Raw genomic sequence first — 23,140 nt, 5'->3', positions numbered from 1 at the left:
AACTCAGTCTGAATGAAAACTTCGGGGGATTATTTTTTCAAACTCACAAATCCCCATTAAAACAGCCCTGTTGAATCAGTATTCTCTAATCTGACCCTCAATAACCCCACCTCTATCTCCCGATGAAATCCGAATAAAAAACCTGTTCGTGATTTCCATAAAGCTGGCAGAATTGCGAATTTCAATCAACTCTTCCGTATGATTATTAAATGGGCTCCATCTAATATTCGGTCGCCTAGTTTGGAACTCTGGAATCAGAATTGGGAAGTTTTGCCCTCATTTTGATACGTTATCGCGAACGAGAGGGTAAAAAAGTTTGAATTAATGTCTCGAATATCCTCTCCCAACTTTCTCCATGAATTTTGGTTCATTTTTCGGATAATGATGTGAAAAAACATAACCACACTTGAAATTATCACACTTTTGGTTAGGTTAGATTAGGTTAGATCAGATTAGGTTTGGTTGTGTTAGGTTAGGTTAGATTTGGTCAGGTTAGGTTAGATTTGGTTAGGTTAGGTCAGATTTGGTTGTGTTAGGTTAGGTTTGGTTGGGTAAGGTTAGATTTGGTGGTCTTAGGTTAGTTCAGATTTGGTTAGGATAGGTTGGATTAGATTAGCTTTGGGAACAGCTTCCAATAAAGGATGAAAAAATCAGTAAACCAACTTCTCAAAGTATATAATTTTACGATAAATATCAATCCATACATTGGTTATAAGTGGAAATTAAAGAAAAAATGATCGATAAAACAAAACAACTTCCGCATCTTTTAATAATTTATTAAATGGAATAAAATACTCAAGTTGAGAACACAATACTCAAAAACTATAATAAACGTATGTACAATATGATCCAAGGTTAAATTTTTGGCATCGTTTCCATTTTTCATTCGAATCCAGAAGAGTCAAACTGTTTCACAGTGAATACTCGAGATATAAGTGTCATCCAGCAAGATTTAATGGACCAATTTCATACCTCAATGACTCAGAAATTAAGTGACACTCTTCTAAACTTTCTTGGGGTTAAAATCATCATTTTTGATCGGTAAAACATACTCTCTGGCATCTTCTAGAGCGATAATATCACGTATGTTTCTCAATGAATATTTCCCTGACTACAAGAAGATTACAACACCTTTTAAAATTTCACAACAGCTGCTAAGGCCTCCTATATTTCCCCATTATTATACTCCAATAAGAAGATTGAAGAGAAAAGTTTCAACAAAAGCTTGAGACATGTTGAAACTTACAATAACAAAGAATTTACAGCAATTTCTTTCAAACAGTTATTTCTCCACACCCTAGAGTCAGTTTCCATTCGAAAGATAACACAGTTTTTACCTCAGAACGTTTGGGCAGTGAAATAAAATGTTTTATATAAGTGGACACAATTTCCAAAGTTCTCAAAACGGCTGCACGCTTAACGTAGCACCGATTTTATGATACAAATCACTTCAGTCTTTACTTCGATCTCTTCCATACCGAACTCACCAGATGCAGATCGGAAAATAGAGTTCATAACTTTTCACCGCTCAAACTGACCATGTTGTAATAAGAGTGGTCAGGGAATCTCTCCAGTTCAATGTAGTCTGTTTCCGTCATTAGCAGCTTCTCTAGCAGACCCACGCATTCGCCGAAGTTTGGCCTTTGTTTAGGATCCTTGTCCCAACAGTAATACATTATGTTGTACAGCTCCCTCCTACAATGCTCAGGCTTGTCCAGTCGATAACCATCTCTGACCTGAAAAAAAATTAAATTTGAAGTAATGCTGACGTTAATTTGAATCATTTTTTCGCAAAATACACAATCATCAGGTTGATAACAAGTAGACGAACAAAAATGAGAAATAAGGCAGAAAACCGAAGTGGATTCGAATCATAAATGATATAAAATAATAAAAAAAAGATAAATAAAATAGTAAAACGAAACAACGTTCGAAGATGACCTAAATTAACTGCAAAATGTGTCAGATGACAATATTTATTCAGTTTGTCAACTGGAAAAAGCCTTGGACACATCCAAACTCCAGAATAAATAGTCGTTTCAGTTTTCTACAAACAAAACAACATAAGACAGCCTAGTTTTTCAGACGTAGTTCAATTAGCGAACGTTCCTACCATCAGTTTTATTTCCATAGTGATAAAATTCATAACCTCGTTTTTGGTTTGGCTCGTAAATTTCATTAGATGTGCTTATGCATTTGTAATAGAGGCTTTTGTTCGGAATAATTGTGAACATAATTGTGTTTTAATACACGAGGAAACCGCGATAGTTCATAATGAATTCAATTGCAGAAGGGATTCATGCTTCGCATTGAAGAATATGACAAAAAAAAGTTGAAATTCGTCATTACTGAATACAGATCCCAAATGTCTCAATTTAACCCATAATAAACCAAGCTATATTTCTAGGAAACGAGTAATACAGTCCAAGAATCACCTTGTACAATAAAACAGCTCAGATTCACCGATGAATCATCCCTAAAACTGAGCCAAATCTCCCATCAGAACGCTTCTTCACATCGAAAAAATTGGTTTTCGAGGAGCGGTCGTAAATCACCAAAATTACCGTCATTGGAATCTTGAACTCGTCTGCGAGGCTGTGTTCACAATAATCGTTCTTCTTGATTTATCTCAACCACCCTCCAGTTTCATGAATATTTCAAAGATCTTGTCGCCACCTACGCTGTGAGATTATTATCCTAATTAAATTGTCTTGTGTAAAGTGCATCGAATCAATTCGAGTGTATAGCTTGTATTTTCCGATTGGAGTATCTATTTATTTTGTTGAAGTTGATGCTATTCTTAAAGGGTGAGCAATTAACTAGTAGCCGTGAAGATGTTACTGCATCATCAGCAAAATTAATGGCAAAGTCATCAACGAATGTAGACTGTTTTTACTGCCGAGATTTCATTCTGTGACTTAACTCAAATCGTTGTGAATCGAAGACAATGTGACCTAGGTTTTGGTACATCATTTACGAGGATATATTCAAAAATTCTTAGCTTACTATAGAACCAAACAAAATTTCAGTGTCACAATATTTTAGTACTCAACATATTCTCCTCTTAATTGGATACATTTATTACCGAGAACCTGCAACGTCTCTAGACCTTTGAAAAAAAATTTTTCTTCTTGCTCTGCAAACCAGACCTCCACAGCTTTTATTACCTCCTCGTTGTTAGAAAATTTACGACCTTTTAAACTATTTTCAGTTGAGGAAAGATATGATAGTCGGATGAAGCCAAATCTGGTCAATAAGGGGGGTGTTCTAGTAATTTAAACCAGAAATCACGAATTTTTTGCATGGCAACATGAGATTTGTATGCAGAGGCATTGTCCTGCAAAAACAAAACACCTCTGGATAGCTTTCCTCGTCTTTTCTCTTCAATTTTTTCCCGTAGAGTGGTCAGTAATGTCGATAGTGATCTCCGGTTATTGTTCTACCCTTATCCAAAAAATCAATCATGATTACTCCATGGCAATCCCAAAAAACTGAAGCAAGAACTTTTCCAGCAGATTTTTGGACACGAAACTTCTTAGGTCTTGGAAAACCAGAGTGTCGCCATTCCATCGATTGTTGCTTTGTTTCTGGATCGTAGAAATGTACCCAAGTCTCATCCATAGTAACAATTCGATTTAAGAGGTCTACATCGTTTTCAAATCGAGCACAGATCGAACGCGATGCTTCTACCCTTGCACGTTTTTGGTCAATATTCAACCGTTTGGGTATCCATTTTGCAGCAATTTTTGTCATGTCCAAATTGACGCGAACTATAGGATGAACGCGTTCGTATGAAATATTCAGTGCTTCAGATATCCGTTTTAGCCCAATTCGTCGGTCTGATAAAATCATGTCATGAACTGCATCGATATTTTCGGGGACTGACACAGAAACTGGCCTTCCCGATCGGTCATCATCTTCAATGAAAAATTTACCTCTTTTGAAGCTTGTAGTCCAATTTTTCACGGTCGCATACGAAGGACATTGATCACCAAGGGTATAAAGCATCTTCGTAAATCTGCTTACCTCTTAACCCTTTCAAATACAGGTACTTGATGATGGCTCAATACCCCAATTTTTCGAATTTCACAATTTCGGTGGACATCTTCTTTCCTTTAATTTATTGCGAAACTCTGGTTTAATTTTTGACCTCAAACTTCACGCTGACACTTCTAATGAGTTATTATTCGTTGCTATGGTAACGCAATATTCATTATGCATAGAACTGGTCTATCTAACAAGATAACAATACATCCTCGTGCAAAATTGTACATTCATAACTTATCTGCGTTGTTCTGAAAGGAAAAGAATTTCTGCTGCTTGGAACAGTCTGCGAATTTTCCACAGTTCCGAACACCTGCATCGAAAACTTTTCCACAGTATTATCCGGCGAATTATGTCACGTACGGAGCTCAAACTGCGATATGGGAAGTTCAATATGATCGGAAAATGCTCCTAGTCGAACGGGGTTGGAAAATGATATTCCAACGAATTCCAAAAACGCGAACACACGTTTTTTTTTGGAAGCCCATCTTCAGGGCCCCTTCTGTCACCATAACTCGGAATCAATTTCAATCGTGCGACAAATCAAAGCAGATTATTATCGTGGAAAAACTGTATAAGTCATAAATTCGTTCTGCTAGTGAAGCTCCCGGCAAATTCCATTTTCCGATAAATTTCCAGCGAAGTTGTCCCTCTAGTTCCGATATGAAATCTTCACCGTTGCTCGGAGTTCATAAATTAAAAAGGATTTTATCGCTGTTTTTTCTTCTGGCTCGTTCTACCCGACCATTTAATAGTGTCGTGAAGCAGATAATATCCGAAGGGGCATTTTTATATTCTTATTTTGTACTTGGACGAAAATATCCGATCGTAAATGAGGAAAATCTTCAGATTCCACGTCCAAGCATTGGGCCTGAGAATTTAGGGCCTTAGAGAAATAGAAGGGAGCTTCAAATTGAAGGAAATCTGGGATGGATTATCCACATGGATATCCCAGTGTGTGGACGTCCATCGATAGATACGTAGTGGATGTTTTGGATATCGAATGGACGACTAAATTGGTTGACAGCAAATATATATGAAATTTCATCCCATACATTTCGTCAATCGATAGATATCCACTGGAATTCATGATATATCCACTGGAAATCCATTGGATATATTGTTAAAATTACCAGAAATCCATGGACACTTTTGTCTACAGACGAAAACCCTATCGCTATCTGCCTAATTGTGTTTCGAATATCCAATGGATATCCATAAGGATGTTTCACCTTATCTATCGTTGAAAATCCACTGGATATCCCAGTGTGTGGATGTTTTGGATATCGAATGGACGTCTGAATTGGTTGACAGCAAATATATATGGAATTTCATCCCATACACTTCGTCAATCGACAGATATCCACTGGATTTCATGATATATTCACTGGAAATCCATTGGACATATTGCTAAAATTAACAGATATCCATGGACACTTATGTCTACAGTCGAAAACCCTATCGCTATCCGCCTAAAGGTGTTTCGGATATCCGATGGACATCCATAAGGATGTTTCACCTTATCTATCGTTGAAAATCCACTTGATATCCCAGTGTGTGGATGTTTTGGATATCGAATGGACTTCTGAATTGGTTGACAGCAAATATATATGGAATTTCATCCAATACACTTCGTCAATCGACAGGTATCCACTGGATTTCATTATATATCCACTGGAATCCATTGGATATATCGTTAAAACTAACAGATATCCATGTACACTTAAGTCTACAGACGAAAACCCTATCGCTATCCGCCTAATATCCAATGGACATCCATAAGGATGTTTCACCTTATCTATCGTTGAAAATCCACTGGATATCGCAGTGTGTGGATGTTTTGGATATCGAATGGACGTCTAAATTGGTTGACAGCAAATATATATGGAATTTCATCCCATACACTTCGTCAATCGACAGATATCCACTGGAATTCATGATATATCCACTGGAAATCCATTGGATATATTGTTAAAATTAACAGATATCCATGGACACTTAAGTCTACAGACGAAAGCCCTATAGCTATCCGCCTAAAGGTTTTTCGGATATCCAATGGACATCCATAAGGATGTTTCACCTTATCTATCGTTGAAAATCCACTGGATATCGCAGTGTGTGGATGTTTTGGATATCGAATGGACGTCTAAATTGGTTGACAGCAAATATATATGGAATTTCATCCCATACACTTCGTCAATCGACAGATATCCACTGGAATTCATGATATATCCACTGGAAATCCATTGGATATATTGTTAAAATTAACAGATATTCATGGACACTTAAGTCTACAGACGAAAGCCCTATAGCTATCCGCCTAAAGGTTTTTCGGATATCCAATGGACATCCATAAGGATGTTTCACCTTATCTATCGTTGAAAATCCACTGGATATCACAGTGTGTGGATGTTTTGGATATCGAATGGACGTCTTAATTGGTTGAAAGCAAATATATATGAAATTTCATCCCATACACTTCGTCAATCGACAGATATCCACTGGAAATCATGATATATGCACTGGAAATCCATTGGATATATTGTTAAAATTAACAGATATCCACGGACACTTAAGTCCACAGACGAAAACCCTATCGCTATCCGCCTAAAGGTGTTTCGGATATCCAATGGAAATCCATAAGGATGTTTCATCTTATCCATCGTTGGAAATCAACCGGATATCCATCTAAAATCCAATGGACTTCCACTGAAGTCTTTTTTTCGGGGGAAATCGTGTCAGTACCCCAACTCACCTTCTTCATGACGTCCGAGGCGCTCATCCCAGGGTACGGCGTGCTGCCCAGCGTCACCACCTCCCACATCAGTATTCCGAAACTCCACACGTCGGATTTAACGGAGAAAATGTTGTCGTAGAGCGATTCCGGGGCCATCCACCGGATGGGCAGCCGCCCCTCGCTCTTTCTCTCGTAGACGTGGGAGGCGATCACGTCTCGAGCGAATCCGAAGTCCGCCACTTTGCAGACTTGATCCTCCGTGATCAGGACGTTCCTCGCCGCCAGGTCCCTGTGGATTATCTGAAACATAAGCATCATCGATAAATGAAAATGAATTCCATTCAAATTTCAAACAAATTTCGGATAAATTTCTGACACATTTCTCAAGTACAGAGAGATTTCAAACAAATTTCAAACAAGTATCGAACAAATTACAATCAAATTCCACTCTTAATATCATCCATTTTTCGACAAATCTTATGCAAATTTCAAAGAAGTCACATGAACTTCCTCATTTGCCTCTTTCTTGAAATGTTACGAACTCATCAAGAGCCAATACTTCTTCGCTCTCAATTATATCAGATGTTTCATGATTACTTTGGATATTCCTCAATATCGAATGAATTTCAAGCAAGTTTCTACAAATTTCAAACAAATTCCACATGAATTTCAGAAATATTTCCAATCAAACTTCAAACAAATTTCAGATGAATTTCTGAAGAATTTCAAATGAACTTCCAAGTTCATACAGATTGCAAACAAATTTCAAACAAGTATCGAACAAATTATAAACGAATTCCACTCTTTCAAATTTCAAAAAGTGAAATGAAATTCCAATAAGTTTCAACAGATTTCAAATTCGAATTGCAAACTTGAGCAAATTTCAAACGAATCATCCCCAAGGGTGCGTCATTCTTGAAATGTCACGAACTCATCAAGAGCCAATACTTCTTCATTCTCAATTATATCAGATGTTTCATAATACCAAATGAATTTCAAGCAAGTTTCGACAAACTTCAAACAAATTTCACATGAATTTCAGAAAAATTTCCAACCAAACTTCAAACAAATTTCAGATAAATTTCAAATGAAGTTTCAAGTTCAGACAGATTACAAACAAATTTCGAACAAGTATAGAACAAATTATAAACAAATTCCACTCTTGATCTTATCCATTTTTCGACAAATCTCATGCAAATTTCAAAAAAAGTCACACGAAATTCCAGAGTGCCACATTCTTGAGATGTCGCGAATTCATCAAGAGCCAATACTTCTTCACTCTCAATTATATCAGATGTTTCATGATTCGTTTGGATGTTCCTCGATACCAAATGAATTTCAAGCAAGTTTCGACAAATTTCAAACAAATTCCACAAGAATTTCCCAAAAATTTCAAAGAGATTTCATATAAATCTGAAAATTTGCCACAAATTTCAAACAAATCTCCAACGAATTTCATGCTAATTTCACTCAAATTTTCAAGATATTTCAAACAGATTTCTAACAAATTCACTGCACTGATGATTTCTTCAGCCAATTGCTGGATGAAACCCACTCCATTCTCAACATAGCTCGAACTCGCCCAAGAAAAATACTCCGATTTCCAATGTCTCTCACAGGGCTAGGTCGAAATTCATGAAGAAAATAAATAAGGAAATTTCCTTTTCGTTATCTTCGCATGAATATAAATAATACGCATTCGTTCACGAAATAAATCAAACAGCACGGCTCTTAAAAGAATTACTCGAAGTGTGGGAGGAAATACGGCATGGACTGTTTGGTTTTCCAGCAATAACTCATGAAATTTATGATTCGTAACTCTCTACCATATCCGAATACAATAACCGAGTTATAACCCAATTGTGATAGTTTTCCCTAGTCCCTAATCCTCCCAATACCATCGTGGTTATTTGCAGAGAATATCTAATATGGAACATTTAGTTGAATCACTGACATAATTGAGCCTTCCCAAAGCCTTCAGAGCTACCAATGCCTTATGGGGAGGAAGAGTTTTGGTGAATATTTCATAGGAGTTTCAAATTTTTAATTTCCATCTGCAAGGGTTTACCAAAAATCAACTCTTCATACCCAAAGCCTGAATGTATCTCTCCTATCAGTCACTGGTGGATTTCTGAGCCTTTTTTACACTGTATGTTCACTGCTACATCATCCTGCCAGTTACACAGACTTATTGCTTTAGCATTTCTTTAATAAACCTCCCCTTTCGCAGCCATAAATCGCACCTATTCTCGCAATTCAATTTGTACCTCGCATATTATTCCATTCTCTGAATATTTGAAACCGAAAGCGAAAGAAATTTTCATTCTTCAAGTTTTCCCCCGGACCATAAATTATTCATTTTAAAGCCTAGCGTACACGTCTTCGTCATAGAGATCGTCGATCCGTTGCACACGTGATAAGACTATACATCACAAAGGACAGGGTTATAGGGCGGTTTTTGGGGGAAGAATTGAAAAAGCTACTTTATAATAAGGAAGACTTGAATACGGACGTCGGGTGGGAACAGAAAAAAACAATTTTTAGGGTGTTAGACCCGCTGTTTTCGAGTGGGTGACACCTAGGGATGAAAAGTCGAGGGTATCATGGATGTGATTAAGCCTATCTCCTATATTTCAAATAAACTGAAACAAATTCGTACGGAATTGAGTGAAATTAGTTAATTTAATTTAAATTCGCGAATTTGTTCAAAGCTAGGTTCACAAATTTCAATAAGATTTCGAACAGATTTCAAACAAATTTCAAGCTAATTCCAACTGCTCAAGTAGATTTCGTACAAAATAGTAACGAATTTCAAACAAATTTCAGATGAATTTCCAACAAACTGTGAATTAATTCCTCATTAATTTGATATAAACAAACAGATTTCACTCAACTTTCTATCAAATTTCGAACAAAATTAGTCAAATCGTGAACAAGTTTCTAACAAATTTTAATTAAATTTCAGAGAAATTCCAAACAACTTCAGATAAATTCGAATAAATTTCAGTCGGATTTCAAATGAAGAAAGAGAGTTCATAATTCTTCACGAATCGCAAACAGATTTTCAAAAAAATTCCAAACAAATTTCATATAAATTTCACAAGAATTTCGAACAGATTTCGAACAGATTTCAACCGATGAAACTGATTCCGTACAAAATCTTAACAAATTTCAAACAAGTTTCAAAGGAATTTCCAACAAATTGTTGAATGAAATCCTCAAGAATTTGAAATAAATAAACAGATTTTACTCGAATTCCCATCGAATTTCAAACAATTCGAACAAATTTCACAGGAGTTTAAACTGAAGAAACACACTCTCAACTAATCGCAAACAAATTTCTTACAAATTGCAAACATATTTCAACCACATCGAAAATATATTTCAAAAAAAGTTTCAAAAAAGTGTCTAACGAATTTCAAATAAATTTCAAACAAATTAAACAAGTATTTCGAACAAATTTCGAACAGATTTAAAACGAATTCTATCCAATTTGCTAACAAATTTCAAACTACTTCATAACGATAAGAAAAAAATGTCTAAAACGACTTTCCCAATAGTAAAACAATAGAGAAAACGCTGTAATTCTCAAACATAAAACAACCAGCATAATATCCTCAATTCCCACCGATCCGAACCCATTCCTCAACCGAAAACGAGCCAAATCCTCCCCTAACAAGACCGAACTCGACCGTATCGAAAAACTCACCCCATTTGCAGACAGATAATCCATACCCTTAGCGACCTGATACAGGAACGAAGTCAAATCCCTGGAAGTCAGCGATTTGCTCTGTCCATGCATGTTATTGTAATATCTCTCGGCCCTCGAGTTCCTCAAATAGCTCTGCAGCTTGCCCCTGCTCACGTATTCCATAATGAGCAGAATGGGCTCTTTGTCTGTGCAGCATCCGAGTAGCCTGATAACGTTAGGATGGGGTTCCAGCATCTTCATCACCTGCAGCTCCGAGGCCAGATCGGAGCGTTCTTTCTCGTTGGCGTTCTCTTTGAGGGTCTTGACTGCTACTACAGACACCTTTTCTTTATCTGTAAAACGTTTACGGGTGAAATAGTGGCTGGTGGAAGGAAATGGGTTTGTTTTAGATAAGGCTAAATGGGGAAGTTTGGGTTGAAAGGACTCGTTTCGCTTTTGAAGCGGAAAAACTTTAATTTCATACCGGTAAAATGTGTTTACTTGACCTTTTAATATGGTAAACGCGGAAAAATTTCATATTTTTTACTAGAAGAGTCGTTCTTTCAGTATATGTATCACATATCTATCTACGGTTACTTTTATTGAGAGATAAACGACTCGAAATCTGACCTTCGAAAAATCCTGAAAAAGATTGGTTCAGTTAAAAATTCGTCAAGACCGAACGGTTGCGCCGAGATGGATGAAATTCTCAGATTTTCAATTAGAAGAGTTGCTCTTTCAGAATATGTATCACATTTTCATCTACGGTTACTATTATTGAGAGATAAACGACTCTAAAGTTGACCTTCGAAAAATCCTGAAAAAGGTGGGTTCAGTTAAAAATTCGTCAAGGCCGAACGGTTGCGCCAAGATGAATGAAATTCTCAGATTTTTTACTAGTAGAGTAGCTCTTTCAGAATATGTATCACACTTCCATCTACGGTTACTTTTATTGAGAGAAAAACGACTCGGAAGATGACCTTCGAAAAATCCTGAAAAAGATGGGTTCAGTTAAAAATTCGTCAAGACCGAACGGTTGCGTCGAAATGGATGAAATTCTCAGATTTTTAACTAGAAGAGTTGCTCTCTCAGAATATGTATCACATTTCCATCTACGGTTACTTTTATTGAGAGATAAACGACTCTAAAGCTGACCTTAGAAAAATCCTGAAAAAGATGGGTTCAGTTAAAAATTCGTCAAGACCGAACGGTTGCGTCGAGATGGATGAAATTCTCAGATTTACAATTAGAAGAGTTGCTCTTTCAGAATATGTATCACATTTTCATCTACGGTTACTTTTATTGAGAGATAAACGACTCTAAAGCTGACCTTCGAAAAATCCTGAAAAAGATGGGTTCAGTTAAAAATTCGTCAAGACCAAACGGTTGCGCCGAGATGGATGAAATTCTCAGATTTCCAATTAGAAGAGTTGCTCTTTCAGAATATGTATCACATTTTTATCTACGGTTACTTTTATTGAGAGATAAACGACTCTAAAGCTGACCTTAGAAAAATCCTGAAAAAGGTGGGTTCAGTTAAAAATTCGTCAAGACCGAACGGTTGCGCCAAGATGGATGAAATTCTCAGATTTATTACTAGAAGAGTTGCTCTTTCAGAATATGTATCACATTTCCATCTACGGTTACTTTTATTGAGAGATAAACGACTCGAACATTGACTATCTCTAAAAACTCTCTGAACTGATTTTCCCACGTTACATTCCATTTATTCGAGCAAACTTGAATCGATATCACATCTTTATTTGGATCTTTTCTATCGAAATGATAATTTAGTAATATGCTAAAAGGAATATCCGTGAGATTTCGATCAGTAATTCCCTTTGAACCGAGTTACAAGAATTCAGAACCGACATCCACTGAGCTGGAGAGCACAGCGTTCCAGATACACTTTCGAAGGACCATCGAAGTCGGGTCTCGAATTTCCAGTGTCCTTATACGAAGCACAATGAGATTACTTCTTCGACAGTCTCATTATCTCATTCCGATTTGGAGGCAAAGGAAACAAATCACGTACACTACAGTATCTGGAGCAATCCGATTGATTTAACGTTTTTCTCGTCTTCTACGTTTGATATAAGACTACGAGGGATTCGAAGTATGTACTTTTCTTCGATGTTCTTTGCGTTGAAGGGACTGATGTATGGTTTCACATAGATCACAGAAAAAAGTCGACAAGGAGATAAGATAGTACAGGCATATAGCACACATTTAATTCTAGTTTCAGTTCTCCAATTATTATTGGTTTCTTTTTTCATGTGACATAGAAAACAGAACCCAGTATTGATGAATTTATCTCAAGAATATACATATCTGTGTATTTACCGTCCAAATCGATGGCTTCGCACTTCCAAACTTGCCCGAAAGCTCCTTCCCCCAAAATGTTGAAGAATTTCAATCTGTGCCTGGGAAATTCCCATCTGTCAGGTTTGTTGATAGGCGTACTCAGCTGTTCAGAAGTCTGAAATAGGATTATTTCGATTTATTATCGAAGATTACTACTAAGAACAATGAGTTGTTTCCACGACGAACATATTAATGATGATGGTTGAGTCCATTAATATTCCACACGCTTTTTTTCGTGAGAGAATTCCTTGTATTCGTTCACCTATTGTTGGTACATAAATGAGGGATTTGTTATTCGAGCTATCAAGGAATGCAGAAAAAATTAACACGATGCAGAATGATTACTTGTACTTTGGATATTTCCTCACCTGATTATGATTTGTGTCTCGATCCCAAGGCTCGTATCTGTTACTAAAAGCTCTAGGACCTCTCCAATTTTGCATGGCATGTCCGGGATCTTCTTGAAGAACAATAGTACCTCCTGAAGAATCTTTCCTCTGCAAATGGAACAAGAAACTCATGAAGGATTATCTTCGAGAAGATACTGCTAAAATTTTCTCATCTCATTCACCTGAAGATGATTTAACAACGAAACATACGTTACATGTTATGAAACTCTGGTTGAAATCACGTATTCAATATTCAAACCTTCGAATAAAGATCCAACTTCTTGATGACACCAATTTTCTACAATTAAATTCAGCCTGTCTAAACTTTCTCAACTTGTCGATCTTCTATATTGACTGGGAAATTCTATAGGTACAGATTCAGGAGTACAATATTTGTTGACCTAACTTTTTACGACCCCTTTGGGAATGCACTAAATAATTGATGAACCATTCCTTTCAGGATATTCCTCTGTCCTACGTAGGGAGTACAATTCGGAATCGTACAACTTCGAATTGGAATATATCGATCAATTAGGGAACTAATTGAATTTATGTTGTTAGCACTAACAATTTCTTGGTATAATTAGGAGCATAATGGGATTTTTGTTTGCCTTAGTTTGAGGCCATTTTATTGGTTTTCTATATGGTGGATATTGGGAGAATGATACGAAGAAAAGTTTGTTTTGATTATGTTCCCTTTTCTCAGTGGGTGGAGTTTTTTTTTAAGCTACTATCTATTATTGGAGCATTGTTGAAACGAATTCGAATTGGGATAATAGGATCAGGAGTATCAGGACTCTTGGGATTATTCTGGTTTTCCTCTTCTGCTCATGAATTCACACAACTTGAATGAGGAAGTTGTCGGGAATCCTAACAAGTTTAGACAACAGCCTAACCTTCCTGTCATACACCGGAGGGGAATAGGAAGAAAATCAGTCGAAGCAAAAGAAAAAGCAATCTACCTTTGTTCTTAACTCACCATGTCATCCTTTTCATCCGATTTCCCCAGATTCAATCTTCTGCGGAACAGGACAGCTGTGAAAGCCACAACTAGAAAAACACCACAAACGGCCAGTACTGGAATGATGTTCATCTTAACATCTGGTACCGTCTTCACTGCCTTGCCTTTCGTTTCAACATCATTGGACAGCTCAACACCCTCCAGTTCTACCTTCTTCCTAACTCCAGTTGGATAGGACGTAGTCCTAGTAGTAGTTGTTGTGGTAGAGCTACTTGTGGTTGTGCTCGAAGTGATGGGCCTCAAGTACGTCTTACTGTTGTTGCTGTCACCACCTGAACCAGGCCGTTTCAACGATGGTTTAGGCTGCGTGTAGGTGGTTTTTTGGAAGTACGGATGTTTGGGAAGCGGTCTCGGATTGTTAGATATTGACGGTGGTGGATTTATGATGGACCCCTGGAAGTGTGGGGGGAAGTTTGGGAGGGAAGGGAAGGATGGGGGTCTTCCATTACCCCCTCCGCCGAAATTGTTCTTTCTCTTCTGGGAGGGTGAGGAGGAGCTTAGGATGTTCACGTATACTTCTGCTTTGGCTTCGAGAGTTCCGTCGAAAACCGTGACCCATAGGTGGATGTCTTCACCAGCCTGAAATCAGTTGAATATACAGCGAACAAATCTAAATTCATCTTCAATTCTTGCTTTCATCTGGAACATCTGTTATGAATGTGTTCTTTAAGAGGAACTGACATATTTTAAGTTGTACATTTTAAGATTTCAACCGAAGATCTATGAATTCTCTCAGCTTTAGTCAACAGCTAAATAAATCGTCCACCAGCAACCATGTACATCATGTAAACGGCATTTTACGAGATAGAATGGGGAATAGGCTAAACATGCTTCCGTTATTAATCCTTCATGTATCCGCTAATAGCTAATTCATGCTGAACACGGTTTTATAACGGGCCGCATCCCCAAACAAATGAGTTTTCTATTACCCCCCATGGTATGCCATTTTTCAAACCCGATGAGCGCCAAAAAATTCGACCGCCCCAACAGGGATCGGAAGAGACGGAAGGCAACAATAACATCAGCATAATTGCTAATCTACTCACCCTTCCCTTGAGGCTCTCGTTGAGATACACCACCCCCGTCGTCTCGTTGATGACAAAGGGTAGGTTCTTCACTGGTAAGGTCTCATCGTAAACGATTGGAGTGATGCCGTAGCTGAGGGTGTCACCGTCTAGGTCACTGCCATGAGCCTGCAAGAAAGAGGTCAATTTATTAGCATAGGTTGGAATGATGGGTTTTGTATATTTTGTGCGCGTTGTATTATACAATATGAGCTTCAAAAAGGGCAATTCAGGTCGGAATTTTGAGTTGCCAGTCGTAATTCCAGAATACAAGCCTGAACTTTCACTTGTAAGGGAAATTCTTCAATAAAAAGTAGATTTGATCTCAGTTATAAGTCGAAACCCACAGATATAAGGCAGAATTTTGAGACACGAGGCAGAATTCTGACTCACAATAGAATACGAAGCAGAAATCTGAGTTTTAAGTCGAAACCCAGATATACAAGTCAGAATTCTGAGTTGCTTTTCTGAATTCTGAGATAAAAAAGCGGAATTCTGACTTTCAAGTCGTATATGAATCAGAACCCCATGTTGCAAGTCGGAATTCTGAGATATAAGACAGAATTCTGAGTTTTGAGTCCGAATTCTGAGACACAAGGCAGAATTTCGACTCACAAGCCGAATGCGAAGCAGAAATCTGAGTTTTAAGTCGAAACCCAAAGATACAAGTCAGAATTCTGAGAAGCTATTCGAAATTCTGAGATACAAGGCAGAATTCTGAGTAGCTATTCGGAATTCTGAGATACAAGGCAGAATTCTGAGTTTTGAGTCCGAATTCTGAGACACAAGGCAGAATTTCGACTCACAAGCCGAATGCGAAGCAGAAATCTGAGTTTTAAGTCGAAACCCAAAGATACAAGTCAGAATTCTGAGAAGCTATTCGAAATTCTGAGATACAAGGCAGAATTCTGAGTAGCTATTCGGAATTCTGAGATACAAGGCAGAATTCTGAGTTTTGAGTCCGAATTCTGAGACACATGTCAGAATTTTGACTCACAAGTCGAATACGAAGCAGAAATCTGAGTTTTAAGTCGAAACCCAGAGATACAATTCAGAATTCTGAGTAGCTATTCGAAATTCTGAGATACAAGGCAGAATTCTGAGTAGCTAGTCGGAATTCTGAGATACAAGGCAGAATTCTGACTCACAAGTCGAATACAGAACAGAATTCTTCGTTTCAAGTCGAAACTCAGAGATACAAGTCAGAATTCTGAGTTGCTGTTCGGAATTCTGAGATAAAAGGTGAAATTCTGAGTACCAGGCAGAATTCTGACGGTATACTGAACAGTGTAATGTAGAAGAATTTCTTGTGAAATTGTCTTTTACCCTATTTTCGAGACCGTTTATAGAGAAATAAATCTTGAATGAAATATTTGGAGGAATTGCGGTCTTTAGGAGTTACTGCAGGAATGGTATTCGAGCAGATGAAGAATGCGATGCGATATTTCTTCTGCATCGGAACTGACAATCTCATCATACACGAAATTCATAGAGGATATCCTCTATGAGAAGTTGACAATGTTGACATACATCATTGGGAAGTTTCGTAACGCAGACGTAAACTGCAAGCCAGAACGTCATAAATCTTACGTATTTCTGGTGATAAACCTCATTCCGCAACATAATAATTCGTTATTGCGTTCCCACGAGGGACATATTTCAACGTTTTAAAGTTCGCAAAGTTTCTCATCTCGAGAGCTGAACACAAAGAACCCGGAAACCGCACCAGGATATTTGCTCAAGTAGGTAAATACCGCACTCGTTGCCAAAATCCATTACCCCCTTTGATCGAGAAAGTGAAAACATGCCCTAGGACCGAAATGGACAGTCCATCCCTTACAATTGACGTACAGGTCAACGAACTGTTCATTTACTGGAGGATCCTCTTCTATATTTTCGTGACTATTGGTCGAATTTTTCTGATTGCAAAAGGAACAAAAAACTCACCTCTGCTATCCTGGTACCCACTGGTTCCGTGTCATAAATCTTCCAATTCCTCTCCAGATAAACTGTTGGCGGTGTATTCTCAATTTGTCCTCGAACTGCAACGTAAAGTGAATTGGATATAGTTATTTCTCAGGCAAACTCAGCGGTGGATTAACGACAGCTTTACCGAATAATTAATGGGATCTTGATTTGGAAAATAAGGGTCACACCTGATCGAGAAGTAATGATGATAGATGCTTTTCGACTTTGGATAAATTGAACATCAATCTATAAATATTAGAAGGAGGCCAAACCAGACACATGGCAGAATTCTGACTTACAAGTCGAATACAGAGCAGAAATCTGCTTTTCAAGTCGAAACCCAGAGATGCAAGTCAGAATTCTGAGTGGCCATTCTAAATTCTGAGATACAAGGCGAAATTCTGATATACAAGGCGGAATTTTGAGTTTTGAGTCCGAATTCTGAAAAACAAGGCAGAATTCTGACTTGCAAGACGTATACGAATCAAAACCCCTTGCTGCAAGTCGGAATTATGAGATAAAAGGCAGAATTCTGACTCACAAGTCGAATACGAAGCAGAAATTTGAGTTTCAAGTCGAAACCCAGAGATACAAGTCAGAATTCTGAGAAGCTATTCGAAATTCTGAGGTACAAGACAGAATTCTGAGTAGCTATTCGGAAGTCTGAGATACAAGGCAGAATTCTGAGTTTTGAGTCCGAATTCTGAGACACAAGTCAGAATTTTGACTCACAAGTCGAATACGAAGCAGAAATCTGAGTTTCAAGTCGAAACCCAGAGATACAAGTCAGAATTCTGAGAAGCTATTCGAAATTCTGAGATACAAGGCAGAATTCTGAGTAGCTATTCGGAATTCTGAGATACAAGGCAGAATTCTGAGTTTTGAGTCCGAATTCTGAGACACAAGTCAGAATTTTGACTCACAAGTCGAATACGAAGCAGAAATCCGAGTTTTAAGTCGAAACCCAGAGATACAAGTCAGAATTCTGAGAAGCTATTCGAAATTCTGAGATACAAGGCAGAATTCTTAGTAGCTATTCGGAATTCTGAGATACCAGGCAGAATTCTGAGTTTTGAGTCCGAATTATAAAAAACCATATAGAATTCTAACTTGCAAGTCGCATACGAATCAGAACCCGTTGCTGCAAGTCGGAATTCTCAAACACCGGTATAAATAACAGATTTTTTTCTCCAGATCATATTCTTGTACTACCAAAGATCAGACCAGGACCTTGGATAGCCAAACTTAAAAGCCAATTGACAGCCGTAACATAGTTTTTTCTTCCCCAAAAAACCGACAGACTTGAAATTTGATGCCCAAAATGGGTTTAAGCGGACATAAGACTGATTAAGAAACTTTAACCGAGTTTAATTATCAATTTCATCGAAATACATGAATGAATAACTAAGGAAACACTGTTGTTTCTTCCGAATTCGAAATGAAAGTTGTCGACGGCTAACGGAAGCTGTATATCGTTATACCAATTTCCTGAGGAAGAGCAGTTATTGCGTATCGGGACCAATAAAATTCAAAACCTTAATTGGGACCATTTTAACGAGGAGATAGGACGTTGATCCGTCAATTAATTAATATCGCACACTTCGAAATTTCAAGAACCGCGCAGTATACCTCCTCAACGATGTCCTAAACCCGCGATACCTATAGGAAATTCCCAAGTGAAAGTCTTCGGAAAGGGGGGAACAATAAATTGGTATCTGTATGGAACATACGAGGAATTCTAGACTAACTTTCATGGTCGATAGTGACGTCACGTTTATGTCTGTGCGTCTTTTCGTGGATCCTGGTTAACCTGTTTTAAGTCCGCCATGTACCTTCGAGTTCTGTCGTTGAAACTCTATGGGTTCATTGAAATTTCTGAGACTTTCATTCATCGTGTCGTGAAATCGATTTTTTTCTTTGATCTGTAGATAATGGAAAGAATCCAGCGATCCAGCGTCAATTAAAAGAGTTCTCTGTCCAGAAGTATTGCTTAACTTGTATAATATCATTTTCGAACACAAGATATCACCCACGTCTTCCAGTGTCCCCATTATGACCATTACGTACCATAAGAATACCAAAACTTCAAAGAACCCAACTCTTGAAACTAAGTTGGACGCTATCTAATGAGTATTTGAACGTAAAATAAAAGTATTCTTTATATTTTCTAGTTTGATGCACAGTTTTCGAGTAATTTGATGTTCGAAAACAAAAAATATCAGTGATATTCGGAAAATTGGGTACTCTGTCTGAATGCAACTCTGTTTGAAAGATCCACAGATATATAACGTGATAGCTAGTTATTCTGAAGAGAATTTTGCTTCTCCAGGGGTGGCACAGCTCATTATGAAAACTTAAAATGGCTATATCTTTTTATCAGGGCCGAATCAGAAAAAATGGTATAGGACCTTAAGAATCTTCTGTTGAAATATTTGTACGAGTCGAAGGCTCTGTATATGAAGGTCAATCCTTATTATTTTAGGACCCTTCTTGAAGGGTATATCAAGGTACACATGCCTACCAAATCATATTTCAAATTTTAAAACAAGCTTTATAGCATTTTCCCACATCAAAAAAGTACAATTTAAAATGCTAATCGAGCTGTCCGAGCATATTTAAAACTGTAGGCACTGAATATCAATGAAAATCACTTGATCCAGCTAAAAATTGTTTTCCACAATGAAATCGTTCAGTGTAGGCCTGGCTTTACAACCAGATATATGGTAACATATTACGAAATTCTTATTGCGTTCGATGTAGCAGAAATTTCGCATCCTACTCGTAGTTTCAATCCGAAAATAGACGTTCAAATTGATACTGTCGAATCGTGGAGCGTACAATTGCTTCCAAAATTGGCACGATCAATTTCGCCTGGCACAATATCCTCTGATTCATCATATTTCGGCTAAAACTTCGGGAACTACACGTATTATCACATAGCTCTATTTCCCTCGCATTAATGCTTGATTATTTGGAATATTTGCGGTGGAATTCTCCCCAAAACTATTCATTGAAAACCCTTTAGAGATCCCGCTGAAAATTGGGTGCTACATATTATATCCCGGTAGCTACAGAATTTTCCAATTAACGCTACTGTTATTCATCTGAAAAACGTCGAAAACTATTGAGGAAATACGTTTTATCCTAATTTAACAGCAGTTCCACATCTAAAAGCCTTGAGCTCAAACCCAAACAGATCTACGACTTTCGGGTGATTGTTTGAGGTGTTTGGGTCACCCTGTACACTACAGCTTCGTAATTTTCCGACAAGCATTCAACCCCCCATGTACGTACTTCTAACAACCACACAAAGTGCACCCTAACTATCTCTCTTCAGCGTTTTCTTGGAGGGTACAGATGAATATCTTTCAATTTCAGTGTCGACAAAATTCAATTTTCTCCGTGGAGAGACAAGCTTCGAATTCCTATGCGCCCTTCTTCAGTCTTCCATCACACACTACGTTTGTTCTTTCCGGTAAATACAGTCTTCCTCTGCTCTTGTCGTTTTTCTTCTCTGTCGAGTGAATTCTAACAAGAAAATCTGAAGTAGACGGAATTGTTGAAATGTTAATGAGATTCAAATTAGACTAACGGTTGTTGGCTGGCTCCAGTACCTTGTTTTCCTTCAAAAATTCGTATTTTACATGAATTAATTTTTTGAATGTTGTAACCTTTGTTGTGAAACTTTTGCATTGCGATTTGGGAGAAATAAAGGTGGGAAAAAACAGATGATTCACCAACCCACCCTCCCATTACCACATCATAAGGTTTCCCAGGTCATTGGTAATGGCAGAATAGAAGGATATCGAATAAAAAATCAGGGATTTCTTTCTGAATCCGATACCACCCGAAGCTCAATTATAAACGGATGCGTTTGATATGGATTGTAACGAGATAGCTGAATACGAAATCAGACGAATTTAAAAGGCAGAAATATCGTTATAACTCCTTTTGAAGTGGTTTTTTGTTCGTATTTATATGCATTCGATGCTGAGGAGATAACCCACGTTTTTCGGAGGAAAATGAGGTTCGTGAAGATCCATCCCACATGGTTTTGAGCTCGATTTCGTCATCATTGATTCAAACCCGAGAGGTTTGGGCTACTTTCGGCTCAAAATCCGAAAATTACAAGGAGAAATGCTCAAGAAAAAAGTATGCAGCAATTTTGGCGTTTCTATGGTTCCCAACAGTCAATTCTCCTCTGTAGCTGCAATAATACCTTCACTTTCTCCTCATAATTCATGTACATGTTTTTTGCTTCGTGAAAATACCCATGATGCAAATGGTACAACCTTTCTCAAGCAGTAAAAATTACGTATTTGAAGAAAGCCATCTCAACACAGGGAAATAATCCAGCAAAAGTATGGTAAAAATATGAAATTAATCGACCAAATGGCGTGCAAGATACCTCTACTTGTTTTCCAGATCAGTGAAGTCTGTGAACGATAGAAGTTTCAAACTGGGATGAAAGTTACATTTTATTCGGAAGTGAAGAAGGTTCATATTTTAATAATAGAGCCAGGAGGCAGGAATTCTTGTTGATCTCTGAAGTATTCTCGAGATTCTTTCAGGAATTCTTTGTTGCTAATCAGGGGCTTGTCAAAATGGAAATATTTATGGGCAGAAATGAACCTAGTGGAGTATGGAAGAGAAAATTGACATAAAGGTACTCCTTTCGGAAGTTATGTGATTATATAGGTGTTTTCGAGCTAGGTTCATTTGTCAAATACTATATATTCTTGTTTTTTTTTACCCCAGCACTTTTCGAAGGACTAGTAGACAATTTTGGTTCACCTAGCTGAAGTCATACCCTCTCCAATGAAGAAATCTATCTTTAATTTTGAACTACAATTTTTTGGATGACATATTAATGATCCTCTTTTCAAAGCTGCAGAAAATGCGAAAAAAAGAGTTGTAAACTACTCTTTGTGGAACTTTAGGCCAGTTTTCAGGGTTGTAGCACCCTGTTCACTTGATTTAGTGAATATAGAGAGGAATTTGTCATGCATGATACCTCTGCTACCTTGATCGAAACCTATCGAGTTGAAATATTTTAGATATCTATTATTTTTTAACAACCATCGCTCTGAATCGTTCACTGGATGTTCAAGGTCATCTGCGTAACCTAAATCCTCATCCATTGACTCTTTCACCAATTTCTCTTTTACCCTGAGGTTACCGGCCCAGGCATTCTACCATGGAAATGTCAAACAATTGGCTTTACGTCATTTCCAACTCATTCAGAACATTTTAAACAGCAGAAAGAAGAGGTTTTCCATCATGCTTAGCGAGTTTTTCTTCTGGATGATTTTCCCTTGAGAAAACATTGGGAATTTTGTTCGGAGAAAGTTTTTCGGGTAGTTGCTGGGGTGTAACGATATGGATAATAGAGTGTCCAACTTCTCAATTGAAAATCTCTAAAGTTCGAGCCATCACCATGTTCAGAATCACCCAATTGATCGCTTTCTCTTACCTTGCACCAAAATCCAGGTTAGAGAAAGTAGCAAAAACTTCATTTTTCAAACGACACAAACTCCAAACTTAAGACGAAAAACTAAAACAAATTTCACAGTTTCCTATCACAATTCACGAGAAACAACAACGTTTTCCTTCCACTCTATCTACGGTTTTCACTCAGAAAAATCGTTCGAAATGGATTTAAACTGGTCAATCATTTCTGGACTTTTTGGTCCTTCACTTCGCATCGTTAAGGTGGTGAAAATTCACCCTTTTTCCATCATTTTCCCGTTTGTGGTAGAACGACTTGTGTCAAACATGCGCGATGGGTTTGATGGTACTATTATGGTCGATGTCAGGTAGACAAGCCAAACAGGTAGTCGCGGATACAAAGAGTAGTGGTCT

The 23,140-nt window shown here is 37.6% G+C and overlaps 1 protein-coding gene and 1 long non-coding RNA gene across 2 annotated transcripts; one reads left to right on the top strand and one right to left on the bottom strand.

The window, feature by feature from the left end:
- Nucleotides 1-659: 659 nt before the first annotated feature.
- Nucleotides 660-23,119, bottom strand: LOC123319293 (tyrosine kinase receptor Cad96Ca). The gene is made up of 9 exons (XM_044906179.1): nt 22,752-23,119; nt 17,258-17,352; nt 15,293-15,439; nt 14,205-14,825; nt 13,205-13,333; nt 12,816-12,951; nt 10,491-10,825; nt 6,800-7,081; nt 660-1,736 (listed from the first exon to the last, which is right to left on the bottom strand). The coding sequence occupies exons 1-9, from the start codon at nt 22,792-22,794 to the stop codon at nt 1,512-1,514; spliced, it is 2,013 nt and encodes a 670-aa protein (XP_044762114.1). The 5' UTR covers nt 22,795-23,119; the 3' UTR covers nt 660-1,511.
- LOC123319294 lies at nt 16,886-17,372 on the top strand. The gene is made up of 3 exons (XR_006538460.1): nt 16,886-17,056; nt 17,104-17,106; nt 17,243-17,372. It is a non-coding gene; the product is annotated as an uncharacterized LOC123319294 (long non-coding RNA).
- Nucleotides 23,120-23,140: the final 21 nt, after the last annotated feature.

Source organism: Coccinella septempunctata, chromosome 8 (assembly GCF_907165205.1).
Source record: "Coccinella septempunctata chromosome 8, icCocSept1.1, whole genome shotgun sequence".
Taxonomy (NCBI): Eukaryota; Metazoa; Arthropoda; class Insecta; order Coleoptera; family Coccinellidae; genus Coccinella; species Coccinella septempunctata.
This window is presented reverse-complemented; position numbering and strand designations above follow the sequence as displayed.